Source organism: Mastigoproctus giganteus, chromosome 6, assembly GCF_048544385.1.
Source record: "Mastigoproctus giganteus isolate SK-2022 chromosome 6, ASM4854438v1, whole genome shotgun sequence".
Taxonomy (NCBI): Eukaryota; Metazoa; Arthropoda; class Arachnida; order Uropygi; family Thelyphonidae; genus Mastigoproctus; species Mastigoproctus giganteus.
Genome location: NC_143580.1, coordinates 165,765,066 through 165,782,346, shown reverse-complemented (window position 1 = coordinate 165,782,346; position 17,281 = coordinate 165,765,066). Strand labels below are relative to the sequence as shown.

The window sequence follows — 17,281 nt, the reverse complement described above, 5'->3', positions numbered from 1 at the left end:
GGAATGACCACCGCATATCCTCGGAGCAATATGGCCTTAGTTGCTAATGCTCCTAAAAACCAAATAACAACAGCGACAAACAAAGATATTAGACAGTAATTAGTACATTATAGCCTAAGTTGCTGATGCACCAACAGCAACTTAACAACAACAAAATATTTAATTTTTTTTTATTTAACTATGTTTAGTTTTGGTTATTTTACACTGTATTGCATTTAATTGATTTATATTCATAAAAATACTGTTTTTACATTCATAGTATTTATTTCAGAGCTTTAAATATAATAATATTATATTACTTATGTCAATTTTGAGAGGGACCTGGAATGCAACTCGTTGACTTACATTATATAATTAGGTTCATTTTACATCGATTTTCTTTTTGCTACAATTCCTTCAGGAGCGGAACCCCATTGTAAACCAAGGGCTACCTGGATTAGTTGTTGTAGATGCAGAAGACAGGAAATACTTGTTGATATTAGATTGAATTTCTGTAGATTGTAATTTTCAGGAAATACACGTGAAGGAAGATTATTCCAGAAAACAAAAGTCAAAGGGATGAACAAGGAAGAGGAAAAGTTGGTTCTAAGTTCAGAATTGGATGCTGACTGGTTGCAGCAAATGTTTGAACTTGTTTGGAAAATAGTATCTATAGAAAAGGTATACATTGGAAACATCTGTGAGACAGTGAAGAGGCTTTAAGAGATAGGTCATTAATTAACCTGCATACTCTTTTGAATGGAGTCTAGAAGCTTGAGAGAAGTTTTGGGAGCACCATCCCAGATATAGAAATAATTTTTCATGGTAGGGAGGATGTGACATTTGTACATAGCAAGCAATTTTTTAGAAGAAAAGTAATACTCAGAGTGGAAAAGAAAATCCAGATTTTTTTTGATCCAAAGGAAGCATTTGTGCTGTGTTTATGCCAACAGAGATTAGAAGTCAGGCAGGATAATCCCTAAAATAAATGTGACCTTGTCTGGAAATCTGGGTGTCACTGAAGAGGAGCATAGGAGCAGTAAATTCTTTTGTGAGAAATATGAGTTCAAGGATTGATGGTAACTAAGTTTTCTTCTTCTCCACTGGTAAATTACCTGGATATTGACATTTAAGGAATTGTTGGTGGCAATATTTGAGAAGTTGAGGCTGTTTGTGTGAAGCAAGGTTTTTCAAACTAGAAGGTGGAATGTATTATCTGCAAAACAATGAATAGGATTTCCAGCCAGTGAAAAGCGGCCATTAATATACAAGAGGAGAACAGAAGGAGAAAGAACTAAATCTTGTGGGAAATGTCATCATTAGTGGAGAAGTTAGAAAACAAAGTGCCATCTACCATCACCTCTAGTGAACAGCCAGAGAGGAAACTGGATACCCAATTGCAAAAAAACATTTGGCATTCCTTAAAATTGGAGCTTGTTAAAAGACCTATATGCCAAACAGTACGAAAGCCATTAGAAATTTCAAGGGAAACTGCTTGAATTTTATCAAATTATTCCATTAAATTTGTCCAAAGATGGGTAACACAAGCCAATGTATCACCAGTGGCTTGGCACTGATAAAATTCACATTGTTAGTCATTGATCAAATGGATCGAGATAATTTAAGAGTTGGTAATTAATAGATTTTTCCACTACTTTGGGAAGAGTAGAAGTAAGTGTGATGGGACAGTAATTGGAAGGGAGGGATTTGTCACCCTTTTTAGGAACTTTCTGGATATGAGCAAATTTTCAAGTAGAAGGATAAACACCAGTGGAATAATAAAGTGAAAAAAAACAGGTGACACTGAACAAAGAGCAAGCTCAGGAGCACAGGTTTTGAGAACAAATGAAAAAATACCATCAAGCCCTGGAACTTTCTTGCATCAAGATTGTTCAGAATTCTGACATCCTTCTATCACAGGCCTGGGCAAACTGTGGCCCGCTGCACATTTCTGTGCGGCCCACGAGCTTTAATTGTATTTTCGAAAAAAGTTTACTTATTTTATGCCTTTTGCGACGCCTTTTGGAAAAATAAATTTGTATATGTAATACATTATAGAATTTGTCTACTTGTAAATTGTTTTATCATCTGTGTATTGTTCAAATTGAGGTAGAATTTGAAATTGTGCATGAACCGGAGTGAGCTAACGGGGGCTTTTATAACGGTATAATTTGCGATTATAAACTAACCGCGCGAAACTACGGTAACAGACAACCAGTAATGAGGACAGCGGCTTTGCTGCGGTGGCGGAGTAATAGGATAGGACTGCTGACCGGCTGCAGTTCCAATCTGTTTTCTCTGACGGTCATCCCACAGTTAGTTTTCTTGCGTTATCTTCGGTTATCATCATGGTGCCAGTAGCGATAAAAATAATATTTATGCCCTTTTAAAAATGAAAAATTCAACAAGAGCATCGTGTCTTCAATGAAGAGTGGAACACAAAATTTTTTTGCTAACATAAATAACAAGACTTTGTCTCATCTGCAGGAGAGTGTCTTAGTATTGAAGGAGTACAATATTAAAAGACATTTCACTACTAAACATTCTGAATATGGTGCCAATTTATCTCCAGAAGTGAGAAAGAAAACTGCTGATGGACTGATTCAAAATTTATCTAGACAACAAAATATGTTTACGTGGCTAACTAAGGAACAAGAAGCTACTGTAGAGGCAAGTTTTGTTATTTCTCATATATTTGCAAAAAGCAACAAGCCTTTTTCTGATGGAGACTATATTAAAGAATGTATGACTGAAGCTTGTGGAATTATGTCCTGACATTAAACAGAAATTTGAGAATATAAATTTATCTCGGCGAACCGTAGTAAGAAGAATTGAATGTATCGATACAAGTTTGAATGAGCAATTATTATCAGTATTAGAATCCATAACATGGTACTCGATAGCTCCCAACAAAAGTAACGACCAAAAGAATACTGCACAGTAATTAATTTTCATACGTGGATGTACCTCTGATTTTGAAATTATTGAAGAGCTTCTTTCGGTGGAATCTCTTAAAGATCAAACAATGGGAGCTGATATATTTGAAAAAGTTGAAAAATGCTTAACAAGATATAATTTACAATGGAACAAAATGGTAAGTGTAACAACTGATGGAGTACCAACTTTGACAGGTAAAAATGTTGGAGCGTTAAAGAAAATTCAGGATAAAAAATTATCCTGATAATAATTTAATTACAATTCATTGTATTATACATCAACAAGTATTATGTAAAAATGTGTTAAAAGTTGAACATGTCACATCTTGTATTATTAAACTAGTAAATTTAATACGATCGAGGGGCCTGAAACACAGACAATTCATTAATTTTCTTCAAGATATTGAATCCGGGTACACATCATCATCATCAGCCATTTTCAATCCACTGCAGGATGAAGGCCTCTCCAGCAACTTTCCAGTTCCTTCTGTTTTGAGCACTGGCCATCCATTTACTACCCAAAAACATGAATTTCATCTATCCATCTCCGCCTTTGTCTTCCAGGTTTTCTTCTAGCTCCTCTTGGATACCATTCTGTTATTTTCTTAGTCCATCTGTCATCATGTCTTTGAGCTATGTATCCTGCCCAAGACCATTTTAGTTCTTTAGTTTTGATAAGAATGTCCTTTACTTGAGTTTGCTGCCTAATCCATGTGTTTCTCTTCTTATCTAACAGTCTGATTCCCAATATAATTCGTTCCATTCTTCACTGTGTAGTTCTCAGCTTCTCTTCCATTCTTTTGGTCAGTGCCCAAGTTTCACTTCCATAAGTCATGGTGGGGAGTATACATTGATTCATTATTTTACGTTTCAGACAAACTGGGATATTGCTCTTCAGTATGTGACTATATTTCCTGAATGCTATCCATCCAAAATTTATTCTACTCTTGACTTCCAGCCATTCATCATTATTACAGCTAATAACTTGTCCCAGATAAATATATGACTCCACCTTTTCAATTACTGCTCCTTCAATCATTATTTCCCTTTCCGTGGCATACTTGTTCATCATTACTTTTGTTTTAGCCATATTCATCTTTAGTCCAAAATCCTTACTAACTCTGCATAACTGATTAAGATTTTCCTCTAATTCTTTGGGATCGTGGCTTATAACCACAATATCATCTGCAAATCGTAAATGGTTTAGGTACTCTCTGTTCACATTGACTCCTTTCTGCGACCAATCTAATCTTCTGAAAGCTTCCTCAAGGGCAGCAGTAAACAGCTTCGGAGATATTGTGTCTCCTTGTCGAACTCCTTTCCCGATTTTAAATTTGCTACTGTCTTTGTCTAGTCTAATAAAGGAGGTAGCACTCTCATATATTTTCTTCAAAATCATAATATATGGGGTATCTATGTCTTGTCTTTCCAGTGCCCGAAACATTGCCTTATGCTGTATGGAGTCAAATGCCTTTTCATAATCCACAAATTCTAGGCATAATGGTGTTTTTTATTCATTTGCTTTCTCCATTAGCTGTGATATTACGTGAAGGTGATCCATAGTTGAGAATCTTGTCCTAAAGCCAGCTTGCTCTTTTGGTTGATTCTCATCAAGTATTCTTTCTAATCTGTTAGTAATGACCCTTGGGAACAACTTGTAGATGTGGGATAACAAGCTAATTGGTCTATAATTTCCAATTTCTGATTTATCTTCTTTCTTATGCAGCAAAACTTTGATTGCATTATTCCACTGCTTAGGCGTCACACCTTTTCTAATGCATTTTGTGAAGAGCCTTGCCAGTTTTTGTGTTATGTCTCTTCCTCCCAATTTTAACTACTCTACAGTAACTTCATCTTCCCCCGGGGCTTTCCGATCCTTCATTTTCTTCAATGCATGTTCTACCTCATCAGGAAGAATATTGGGTATGTCGTATGTGTTGCTACTTTGCAATCCATCTTCCCCACTGCTGGTATCATTCCCTCGCTCCTTGTATAATTCTCTATAGTAGTCTTCTGCTATTTGAATTATGCCTTCTCTGCTGTTTATAAGTACACCATCGCTATTCTTCAGTTTCAGTATCATTTGTCTTTCTGTATTACTGCTCATGGTTGCTGATTTAAATTCTTTGTTTTCCCTTAATGCTTGTTCTACTTTTCTTGTGTTAAATCTTCTTATGTCCTCTCTGAGTCTCTTTCTAATGGCTTTGCATAACTCAGTATACTCAATTTTCTCCCTGTCAGTGTTTTTCTTGCTCTTCATTTGTCGTCTTCGGTTCATCATGATAAGTGTTTCTTGACTAATTTTTTCTCCTTTGGATTTCTGTTTCCCTATAGGTTTCTTGGGCTTCATCACTTTCAGAAAGTTGTAATATTCCTCGTCGATATCTTGGTCCTGAGCAGTCTGCAGAAGCTCAAACTTGTTTTTAAGTTCCAGTACATACTGCTTTTTCTCCTCCTCTGTTATCTCAAAGACCTTTGTATTATTTACTCGAGTCAGTTTTTTCCTTTCCTTTCCTACATCTATATCAAGTGTACATCTTACCATTCTGTGATCACTTCCAACATTTACCTTATTCAGGACGGTAACATCATTCGCAATATATCTTCTGTTAGTGAGGAGGAAGTCGATTTCATTAGTTGTTAATTCATTTGGACACTTCCATGTCCACTTTCTGTTCACCCTTTTCTTGAAAAAAGTGTTCATTACTGACAGTCCTTGAGATTCTGCAAATTCCATAAGTCTTTCACCTCTTTTATTTCTTTCACCAATTCCAAAATTTCCTATAGTTCCCCTTTCTGCACTGTTTTGCCTTTTTCCAACCTTATCATTGAAGTCCACCATAATAATAGCGTAGTGGGTTTTCCTCATCTAGAAGACTCTCAATTTCAGTGTACATTTCTTCAACCTCTTCACCATCATGGCTCGATGTTGGTGCATAAATCACTGAATCCGAGTACACAGATATTCCTTATCATAGCCAAATTCGATGGCTTAGCTTAGGAAAAGTTCTTCGGCGAGTATGGGATCTTAAAGATGACATCATTCTATTTTTAAAACTGAAAAATATTAATGACTTTCCCAAATTAACTGATAATAACTGGATTTGTGATTTTGTGTTTACCCTGGACATTGTTACACACTTAAATACTTTCAACACCGTGTTACAAGGGAAAAATGTATACGCCCATGATATGGTAAAAGGTTTGAATGGATTTAAATTAAAACTCCAGTTGTTCCTTCAACATTTATTGATTAACAAGGTAGACCACTCTCCAATCATGAAGTTGCTGAAGATTCAAGAAAATAAATTTGAAAAATATTGTGAAATTATCAACGCTTTGAATGACGACTTTTCCCAAAGATTTGGCAACTTCTTCCGAAAAATTAAGACAAGTTTGGCAATAGTGCACAACCCATTTTCAATAGAAATTGATAGTGCACTGAGTGAACTAAAACTTCAGATTATAGATCTCCAGTGTGATACTGATTTAAGGGAATTGCACCGTCGTGAGGAAATGTGTAAATTTTACAATACTCCTAATTCGGGCAAATTCGACGAACTTAAAGATTTTGCCCGAAAAATGTTGGTTATTTTTGGATCAACCTACATATGTGAACAAACATTTTCCATCATGAATCTAAATAAAAATTCTTTACGATCAAGCATTACCGATGAACATTTACAAGCAGTTTTAAGAATCTCAACTACAAAATTAACACCCGAAATTAAAAAAATGTTAAAAGATGTAAAACAGTTCCATTCATCTCATTAAATTCTTGGTTGTTAGTTTTTTTTTTGTTTTATTTCTTCATGATAACAAATAATATATATTTAAAAATAGTATTTTACGTGTGGCTCGCCTTCTTTTTGAATTCCTAATGTGGCCCTTCAGCCAAAACGTTTGCCCAGGCCTGTTCTATCAGAAGCCCATGGGAGACATTAAGTGGAGTGTATTAGGTATGGCTAGAGGTGATTTTTCAAGTTTGTCAATATAAGAGTTAGAAGGAAAGTAGGATAGAAGGAAGTAGGTTTTATCTTTAGCTGAGGATGAAATAGAACCATCATTTTGTAACAGGTGGGCAAAAGTTTCAGTCAGTAACTTTAGTAAAAGACCAGAATGCTCGTCTATCAGCCCAAGAAGCAAGTTTTCTACTCTTAGCCTTTTCAAAATTGAGTTTGGATTGATTAATAACTGTTTTGCATTTGTTATGGGTTTTAGTGTAGGTAGAAAATGGAGCTGGCCAATTGTGTTCTGCTACATTCTTATGTTGAGCAGCCTTGGCACGTTTTATTGTTAATGAGATTTTAGAGGGTAGAATTGAGTCCTTGAGGTTGCCACAGACATTCTCTCAGATCTGCCAGACAAGCTGTACTTGCTACCTGGGAGTCTAAAACGCTGATGGAACTAATAATTGGGTGACACTCAAGTCAAGTGGACACAATTTTGGCAAAGTCCAGACGGTCTGTGAGAGCCAAATACTCTGCTTGCACCTTCACGATGGTGGGACTGTTAGTAATCCTGGGTATAACCTCCATGCACAATGGGTGACCACCCAGGTGTGAACCAACGTAAGCAGGGGTCGAGGTGTGGGGCCCACACCACATGGAGGAATGCCGCCCCTCTATGTTACCAGGCAGTACTAGGTGGTAGATGACTCATCAACTGATGCAGTACCACCACTTTGCTTATTGTAGGCTTGAAGTGGTGGAACCCATGTTTAGTCTCTAGAGCTAAGTTCTGGTCAACCCTTCCCCATCTCTTCCATCATGCAGTATGATTGATGACTTTTAAGGTTATGATGAACATTGTGGCAAGATCCAATATTCCTTACATTTCGAGGGTACAGCTCTAAAACAGTGTTCGCAGGCCGGCCGCTAGTTAGTACACTGGACCGAACCTATTGGTAACTCTCTAGGAGACTTCTGGATCAGCTAGTGTATAATCTTGCTACCTCTACTCTGTCAGATAGTGACTGGAGTGAGTCCGAGTAGTGTGTATGCGGGGGGGGGGCATTGTCGAGGCCACATTCTTCCAAGGATCTGGGTATATTCTTACCATGTGTACACCATATCCAAAAATTTCATTACTTCATACAGCATGTCCCACCCACCTTTTCTTACTATTGAAAACACCATGAATTGTCAAACTAATAGAGCAAGCTTATCTGCGAAAAGATCTGAACCTCTTAAGCACTTCCTAATTCATTTCAAAAATATACGTGGTCTCAATTCTAATCTCAACGATGTCCATTTCCACTTGCAGTCTGCCAAACCCCATGTACTTTTTCTGACAGAATCTCAGTTATCGGTTGATTCAACTACTGCTCATCTCAGATGCCCAAATTATTCGCTGTACGATTCCTTTCATCTCAAAGGTGGTACTTGTGCATATGTCCGTTCTGATATTCCATCAGATACTTGGCAATTTGGAATCTCTTCTCTTTGATCTTCTCTGGCTTGACTTCCTCTCTTTGCAACTTGACTTTCTCCAGTCCAACTTTCCTAACAGTGAGGTAATTTTCCTTGGTGATTTTAATATTCAGAACTCCAGCTGGCTTCCGTTTTCTAGTCACACCGACCCAGCTGGTCGAGATGCTGAGGCTTTTGTAATTACTAATGACCTTGCACAGATTGTTCATTTACCTACAAGAATACTGGACAATCCTAATCATACAGCCAACACGCTTGATCTTTTTCTCACAAACAACCCTTCTAAGTTCACGGTCGAAGTGAGAGGTTCTTTAGGCATTTCAGATCACAACTTGGTGATTGTCTCTTCTCCAATGGAGCCTTTATCTCATGGCTATTCCCAACCTCATGTTGTTTGGCATTACAAGAATGCAAAATGGGATGACCTGCGAGATTTATTTTCTTCTTTTCTTTGGTCGGATTACTGTTTCAAAACTTCTGATGTCAACATTTGTTCAGATTGTGTCAGTGAAATTATTCTTGCAGGAATGGAATCCTTTATCCCACACTCCACTTTAAAATCTCGTCCTTTATCTAAACCTTGGTTTTCCAATAAATGTGCTAAGGCTGTTCCAAGAGAAGAACGTTGCATATTGTAATTGGCTTGTTTCTAATTCTTCAGTTTCATTTTCTGCCTACACCAAAGCTCGCAACAATTGTAAAGCAGTTATTAATCAGTCCAAGCTAGAATTTGAACAGGCTAAGAGTAGAAAACTTGCTTCTTGCCCTAATGGTAGCCAAGCATTCTGGTCTCTTGCCAAACCTATTGGCCACAACTTTTTCCCTTCTCTGCTCCCACTTCTGTCAAATCTAGATGGTTCTTTTGTCACTTCAGCCAAGGATAAAGCTGACCTGCTAGCATCCCATTTTCCTTCCAACTCATGTATTAATGATCTTGGTAAAACACCTCCCACCATTCCCAACACCCGCCTCTTGTGGTCTTCCGTCAAAAGGATGTCAGAAGGATTTTGACGAATCTTGATGCTAAGAAAGCTTCAGGTCACGATGGTATTTCTCCACTTGTTCTCAAAACCTGCACTCCTTAACTTACTCCTGTTCTATTTTCTTATTCCAAAGGTGTTTTTCCTTCTGCTTGGAAATTTGCTCATATCCAGCCAGTTCGCAAAAAGGGTGACAAATCCCTCCCATCCAATTATCGTCCCATTGTAATTACTTCTATTCTTTCTAAAGTAATGGAGAAATCAATTAACCGCCAACTCTTAAACTACCTAGAAACCTTCCGTCTGATCAACGATCGCCAGTATGGATTCCATCAGTGTTGATCCACTGGTGATATTCTGACTTATGTTACCCATTTATGGACTAATTCAATGGAAAGGTTCGGTGAAACACAAGTAGTTGCTGTTGACATATCAAAGGTTTTCCGTCGTGGTTGGCATAAAGGTCTTCTAAATAAGCTTCTATCTTATGGTTTGCCAACTGTTTTTTATAATTGGTTATCCAGTTTTCTCTCTGATCGCTCACTGAGGGTAATGGTAGATGGCTCTCTATCTTCTAACTTCTCCACTAATGCCAGTGTCCCCCAAGGTTTAGTTCTTTCCCCCACTCTTTTCCTCATGTATATTAATGACCTTCTTCCATTGACTGGAAATCCTATCCATAGTTTTGCTGATGATAGCACATTGCATTCCACTTTCCATTTTGAGAAACCTTGCCCTGCTCAATCAGCTTCAACTTCTCGAAAATCTGCCACTAATTCCTTAAATGCCGATCTTCAGGTAATTCTCCAGAGGGGCAAAGAGAACTTAGTTGATTTCAACCCTTCTAAAACTCAGTCTTCTCTTATATCTCGCAAAAAGGATTCTTCTGCTGCTATGCTTATCTTTGGTGACACTCCGATTTCTAGGCAAAATGATATATCTCTTTTGGGGATTACCCCGAATTCTAATCTCTCTTGGCACAAGCACATTACAAATATTGCTTCCTCTGCATCTAAAAAACTTGATTTTCTCTTTCAGTCTCGGCATTACTTTTCTTCCAAACAGCTGCTCACTCTGTATAAATCGCAAATCCGCCCTACCATGGAATATTGTTCCCACTTCTGGGGTGGTGCCCCTAAAACCTCTCTCAGGCTTCTTGATTCCATTCAGGAGAGGGCAGTTAGGTTAATTAGTGATTCATCTCTAACAGTCTCTCCACTCGCTGTCTCATAGACGTACTGTTTCTGCTGCATGCCTCTTCTACAGATACTTCCATGGGCACTGTTCTTATGAATTGGCTTCTATAATTCCCGCTCTTCTTTCAAAACAGTTCGAACACGTGCAGCCACCTGCCAACATCCATTTACTGTCCAACTTCAGACTCACAGAACCAACTTTTCATCTTCCTCGTTTATTCATTCAACTGCCATTTTCTGGAACAACCTTCTTTCATATGTATTTCCTGAAAATTACAGTCTACAGGTACAATGTCAACAAATATCTTCTTTCGTCTTCTCAACCTCCAACCCAAAGCATGGTACTAGGTACTATAGGTTCTAATTCCTCTCGTGTTTGGGGTTTACATAAAAAAAAAAAAAAAAAAAGAATGCAGAATAAAGGATTTCAACCCTACAATAATTTAACTGGTGCAATTGAGCAAACATTGAGATTGTAAAAATTAAAACAGTAGTAAAGCAAGAAAAAAAGGGCAAAAATTGTGCAGAACATCCCATTTGGAATTCTTGTAATACCAAATAACTTGAGGCTGAGGATGGCCCTGGAAAGAGAGAGGATCCATTGGAGAAGAAACATCTTCAAGTTGTGAACTGAAATGTCTAGATGACCACTAACATTGACCATGTACAGCAACTCCCTGGCTTATGTAATACTCAACGTATGGATATATTTGCATGTTCGTTGAACATTTCTTTTTTTTTCTTCAATCAAATTGCAGCACTCACAATTAAATTTGCAAGTGCTGCATAATCATTTAGGGAAATTCTGACTTATGTAGAGTTCTATGGAATGTAACCCTTATGTAAGTTGGGGAGTGGCTGTACTCTGAACTGAGAGAAATAACTATTATGCTTGTTTTTAAGTTCTTTAACCTCATTAGATTTTACATCCTATCTCATAAAATAACAGTGAATGGCCATAGTGGCCCTTGTGCTAATAAAAGCAATTTCTACAATTGTATTTATCATGCTGATATGATACTTACATAAAAATTTTAAACACTAGAAATTATGTTATATATATATAATTTTTTTTTTTGTTTTCAGGAAATGGTATCAACATAATGTCATTCTCTTATGGCTTGCTTTGAAAGCATATCTTTCACGTCTACATTGTCATTGGAGAAACTCTGCCAAGATGACTTGAATGTGATGTGCCCCAAAAAAGAATTTTGGTCAAAACTGTTTGAGATATTTACATTATCATTTCTTCCTGAATTGTTTTACTGCTTTAAAGGAAATTTGTTTTAGTTCTGTATATAATTCTGTAGACAAATAAAAACAAAATAACATTAGATGTCATGGTGAGTTCCTTGGTTTAGCTTACGCCACACAAAGCACTTTATTTAATGTCCCGTTGTTCTTGACCTAGATCAAGAATGATCACTTACACTTGTTTTCACTATATTTTCTGAATTTTTTATGTAATGGAATATATGAAAATAATGGCATAAAAAAGTGAAAGCCCCCCCACCAGGTTCTTTATCTTGAAACCAATCTGACTATTACTGTTGCATACTTCAACATATATTTAAACATTTACTTGTGATAATTCTCTATCTTGCAGTTCTACTCCTCATTGTAGGTATGTATTTCTTATTGGTCATCAACTTATAAATGATCCTTAGTAAAAAAAAAATTAATGTGAATAACTAAACTTAAACCATCATTTAACATCATAAATTCAGCTTGTGTAAACAATCAACAAATTAAAAGTGAATGTGTGAAGAATGAGAATTTTCTTCTGTTAAACTGAAAAGGCTTTACTGTTCAATGCACTTTGTTCAGTTTCAGAGAAAGAGAGAGATTTTAAAATTAAAGAGGAGGATGATATAGTCACGTTATTTATCAAAATTTCCAGTCAAACTAGGTCTTCTTAAGGTTCTTAACCCATAGGAAGTATCATCACAAAATCGATCAGGTTCATGTTCATATACTGAAGATATCAAGGGTGTTGGGTGGGTACATTTTTAAGCTACTTAGCTTATTTAGAGTGAATCACAAGGGCAAGCAGCAAGCATAGTACATACGGTGCCCTCCCCCAAACCTGGAGTTTGAGGTTAATTGGCTCTTGGTCAGCTACCCACTGACTCCAAGTTAGGATTGCTTATTATGGCTGTTGTCAACTGTGCTAAAGCATATACGTTCACCTTACTATTTGTTGTTTCCATGAGTTGATACACAGGTTTGACTAAAGATCTGTGAATTGAAAAGGATTTATAGGCTACTGTTTTCAACCATGTGAGTAGCCACATTCCAAGAAATCATTTTGGGTATGTTGGTAAAGCAGAGATCTAATCCATCTCACAGTATACACTGAGGTGGATTAGACATTAACACATCCATGGGCTGATGAGAGACAGGTTCCTAATTCTGACCAGTTCTTTATTGCCCATATTGATGCTTGTTTTGTTTTTGTATTATAAAGGCTTTGAGGAAAGTTAGTCCTACATCTGTAGTGAGTCCCAATCTCCTTGAACACTAATTTCAGTGTAAGTTTTTGTATTCTTGTGTAATTTGGGCAGATTTGGTGGAGTCTGCTAACCCCCCCCCCAAATGGGAGGGTATTTAGCAGGTTTGGAGGAGGATGATATAGTCACATTATTTATCAAAATTTCCAGTCAAACTAGGTCTCAAACGTTAGCTTCAAGGTATTCCTCAGTCATCTGGCTTATTAATTTCTTGTTGATCTGTATGCACTGATTTCTTAAATGCTATAAAAAACTTTGTAATATTCTTATGGCATGTAATTCAGATTAGTTGCCAGAGAGGATTGAATACAATTACAAATATGGTCCCATCTGTGTTGTTCTCCTAGGCCTTTGGTTCCCAAACTTTTATACCTTACACTCCCTTAAAATATTTTGGAAATTTCACATGCCCCCTTATTTCATAACTTTCACACATCACTCATATTTATTTCCATTGTTATTCCAGAAAAAAATGCAAATAAACATATATGACATAATTTAGCTATGAGCATACAATTTATAAATTAATATATACTTCAATACATTCAATCTCAAAGACAAATAAAATATGCTTTGTATCTGGATTAGTGGGATGGTTTGTGCATATTTCATTAAAAAATGCAAAATCAACATCCTCTCCAGGACTACACCCCCACACTTTGGGAACCTCTGCCCTAGGCACTATGTATTGTGCCTTAGCTTTTGATAGTAAGATACCTGAAGTAGAGCAAACTCACATATAATCCAAGTTCCTTTATATTGAAATGTGTTCTGAGAGTATGTATAAGTAATACAATGGAGAGATTGTCATAGGCTGCTTTAATATCAAAGTAAGAGTATACTACATTATCAAAAGTATTGGAACAAGAGACATATGTAACCAAAAAATTTTTTTTTAATATAGTGAAGGTTCCCCTTTGGCCTCTAATGTGGCAGAATGATCATGTGCAAAGTTTCCATCAATTTTTGGCAAGCTTCAATTTAAATATTTTGCCATTCCCTATGCAGGAAATCTTTAATCTAGCTTATGAAGTCTGCCTCCATTGATTTTGCCACAACTCCAGTTCATCGTACAAATATTCAATGGGGTTAAGATCAGAACTTTGAGATGTCCATTCCAGGTTGCACAATTCTCTTTAAACCAGTTCATTGTGCAAATGCACTTTATAGTAGGATCACTGTCCTGCTGAAATATGTATGGCCTGTTACCATAAAATTCCATCAATCGAGAATAGCATAGTAGGAAAATGCATTCAGTGAATTGTCAACAAAAATCAGTAGACCGATACCATACCACGAAAAGTATCCCCATGTCACACACTTCCACAACTGTACTTCAGAGTTGGGATTTCACCCATATGGTAACATATTCCTGGCATTCTCCAGATGCAGATTTTTCTATCATACCGAAACAACACATAGCATGATTCATAACTCCAGAGAACACATTTTGATGTCCAGTTTATGTGACTTCAACACCACTGTAACTGCTGCCAAATCTGACTTGTTATTATAGTTATGTGCACCACAATTGATCCATGAAGCTGATTCAGGTGCAGTAATAGTAATGATAAATGATACAAGAAAGCAAGCGTTATAGCATCAGCCAAAAAAAAAAAAAAAAAAAACTTACACAGTTCATCCACCCATACCATCGAAGAATATGTCTAGTTCTTCCTTGAATTTATTCAAAACATCCACTTCCACAACAACAGATGGAAGCCTGCTCCAACAATCAACCACCTTCTGGCTGAAGGCAAATTTTTGTGCATCCTACAACCATCCTTCCTTGATTTGAATTTATGTGCCCCTCCCGCACGCAAGTGTGTAATCTTAAAAAGTGGAAAAACGCCATTAACTCAGCTTACTCAATCCATTCAAGACTTTAAACACCTCAATCAAATCCCCCCCCCCCCGCAAATGCCTAGTCTTGAGACGCTACATACGCAGAACTGAAGTCTTTCTAGGAAAGAGCATCTTTTGTTCCCTTCACCAGTCAGGTTGCCCTTCTTTGCACCCATTCCAGCAGATCTACATTCTTTCTAAAGTGAGGCTTCCAGACCTGTATACATTACTCAAGATGTGGTCTAACCATGTCCTTATACAAAGGGATAATCACCTCCTTATTCCTTCTAGAAAAGTTTCTGTATATCATTGACAAGATCCCATGAGCTGTCCTGGCAGCAGTTTCGTGTCTGAGAATTTCAGAGAATTTCGTGTCTGACTGCATTTTTCATTCTCCACTACCCTGAGTGCAGTATCACACAGTTAGTAAGTTATTCTGGAGTTACTACTACCCATACAAAGTACCTTGCATTTGTCAATGTTAAACTTTACTGCTAATTTGTAGCCCATCAACCCAATTTTCCTAGATCTTATTGCAGTAGCTCACCCAGATGACTGTCCTAACTACCCTGTCAACCTTTGTATCACCAGCAAACTTTGACATTAAGCCTGATATTTATCAATATCATTGATAAATATTGAAAATAACACTGAACCCTTGGTAACTCCACTAATAACATTAGTCCACAAAGAGCAGTGCCCACTGTTAACCACTCTGTCCTTTTCCACTTTAATATCCCTTTATCCACAGCAGTAACTTTCCCTTAACGCCACATTGATCCAGGATTCCATTAGCATTGACCTTACTCAACCCAAGTACACCAGTCTTTTATCTGTAACAGTATCAAAAGCCTTCCTGAAATCATAGTATATGATGTAAAAATAATTTTTTGAATCCAGTTCCTCGGTCATTGCATCATAATAACCAATCAGATGGTTAGACAAGACCGCCCCTTAACAAATCCATGTTGTGATTGCATGCCTGTCCAGATGGTCCTGTATTACTACTTTAACCAGTGATTCCATTATTTTTCCTGAAACAGATGTTAAGCTGACAGGTCTGTAATTACTCATGTGGAATTTTGATCCCTGCTTATGAATTGGGGATACATTTGCACATCTCCAGTCTATAGGGAGGATGTGGATCCCTGAATCCAATAATGCTCTTAATGCTCTACATATAGTAATTATACTGGCAGTTCCTTCTCCATCTCAGATTTTTCTGCAGCTGTAGCAGTAGTGGCAAATGATGCAAAAAAGTAAGCTTATACAGGATCAGCTAAAATAAAAAAAACCAACACTTCACATTTCACATGTCTATTCCCTCTAATAGTTCATCTAGTTCTTGAATTTATTCAGATTACCCACCTCCACAACGCCAGATGGAAGTTTGTTCCAACAATCAACAACCCTTTGGCTGAAGACAATTTTATGCACATTTATACCAATTCAACCAATTCAAGTTCTTCAATCATATCTCCTCAGAGGTGCCTATTCTCCAGATGCTGCAATTTGCAAAATGAAGCTTTTTCCTGATAAGAGCACCATTTTGCTCCCCTTGCTAATTTTGTTGTTCTCTGTTGTTTTGTTGTTACCCTTTCAAACAGATCCACATCCTTCTAAAATGAGGTTTCCACACTTCTATGTACTATTAAAGATGTGGCCTAACCATTGCCTTATGTAATGGGATAATCACCTCCTTATCCCTGCTGACAAAATAATTCTTGTATATCATTGACAAAACCTCATGAGCTGTCTAAACCCCATAAGCCTAATATGCCCTCTTCAATATCTTTAATAAATATACAGAAAACAATAGTGGGCCCAGCACTGAACCTTGGGGGACTCTGCTAATAACATTAGTCCAAGTGCCCATTGATAACCACTCTGTCTTCCCTCATCAACTATAGCAGCAACTTGCCTTAATGCCACAGAAGCATGACACAGAAGCAATCACATGACACAGAAGCCTATGATACAAGTTGATATGCAACAAAGTTACAAAGGAGGTTAGGCAGGCGAAGGCAGATTACGAGAAATCCTTGGCAAGGGATGCAAAGAAAAACAGCAAAGAGTTCTTTACTTATGTAAACTCTAGAAGGAAGGGGATGAATCAGATTGGTCCACTTGATATTGATGGGTCAAGTGTTGATGATCCTGCTCAGGTAGCTAACAAACTAAATGAATATTTTGCATCGACATTCACACATGAGGAGTTATTCAGCAAGGGGAATGCCAGAGGTGTATTCAACTCTAGCAGTAAGCTACAGAATTTTGAAATAACTGGGAGTAAAGTGGAGGAGAAACTGTTGAAGATAAACACAAGAAAGGCACCCGGGGTGGATGGGATCTATCCAGTTATATTAAAGGAGGCAGCAAAGGAAGTAAGCAAACCCTTAGCCA

The 17,281-nt window shown here is 37.2% G+C and overlaps 1 protein-coding gene across 1 annotated transcript in view; it reads left to right on the top strand.

Annotated features, from left to right (window-relative positions):
- Positions 1 to 11,793, top strand: part of Coa8 (Cytochrome c oxidase assembly factor 8) — a 30,249-nt gene extending 18,456 nt beyond the window's left edge. Inside the window, exon 4 of the mRNA XM_090375463.1 lies at positions 11,610 to 11,793. Coding sequence (XP_090231589.1) covers positions 11,610 to 11,709 — 100 coding nt within the window. The 3' untranslated portion in view covers positions 11,710 to 11,793. The remainder of the gene's footprint in view (positions 1 to 11,609) is intronic.
- Positions 11,794 to 17,281: the final 5,488 nt, after the last annotated feature.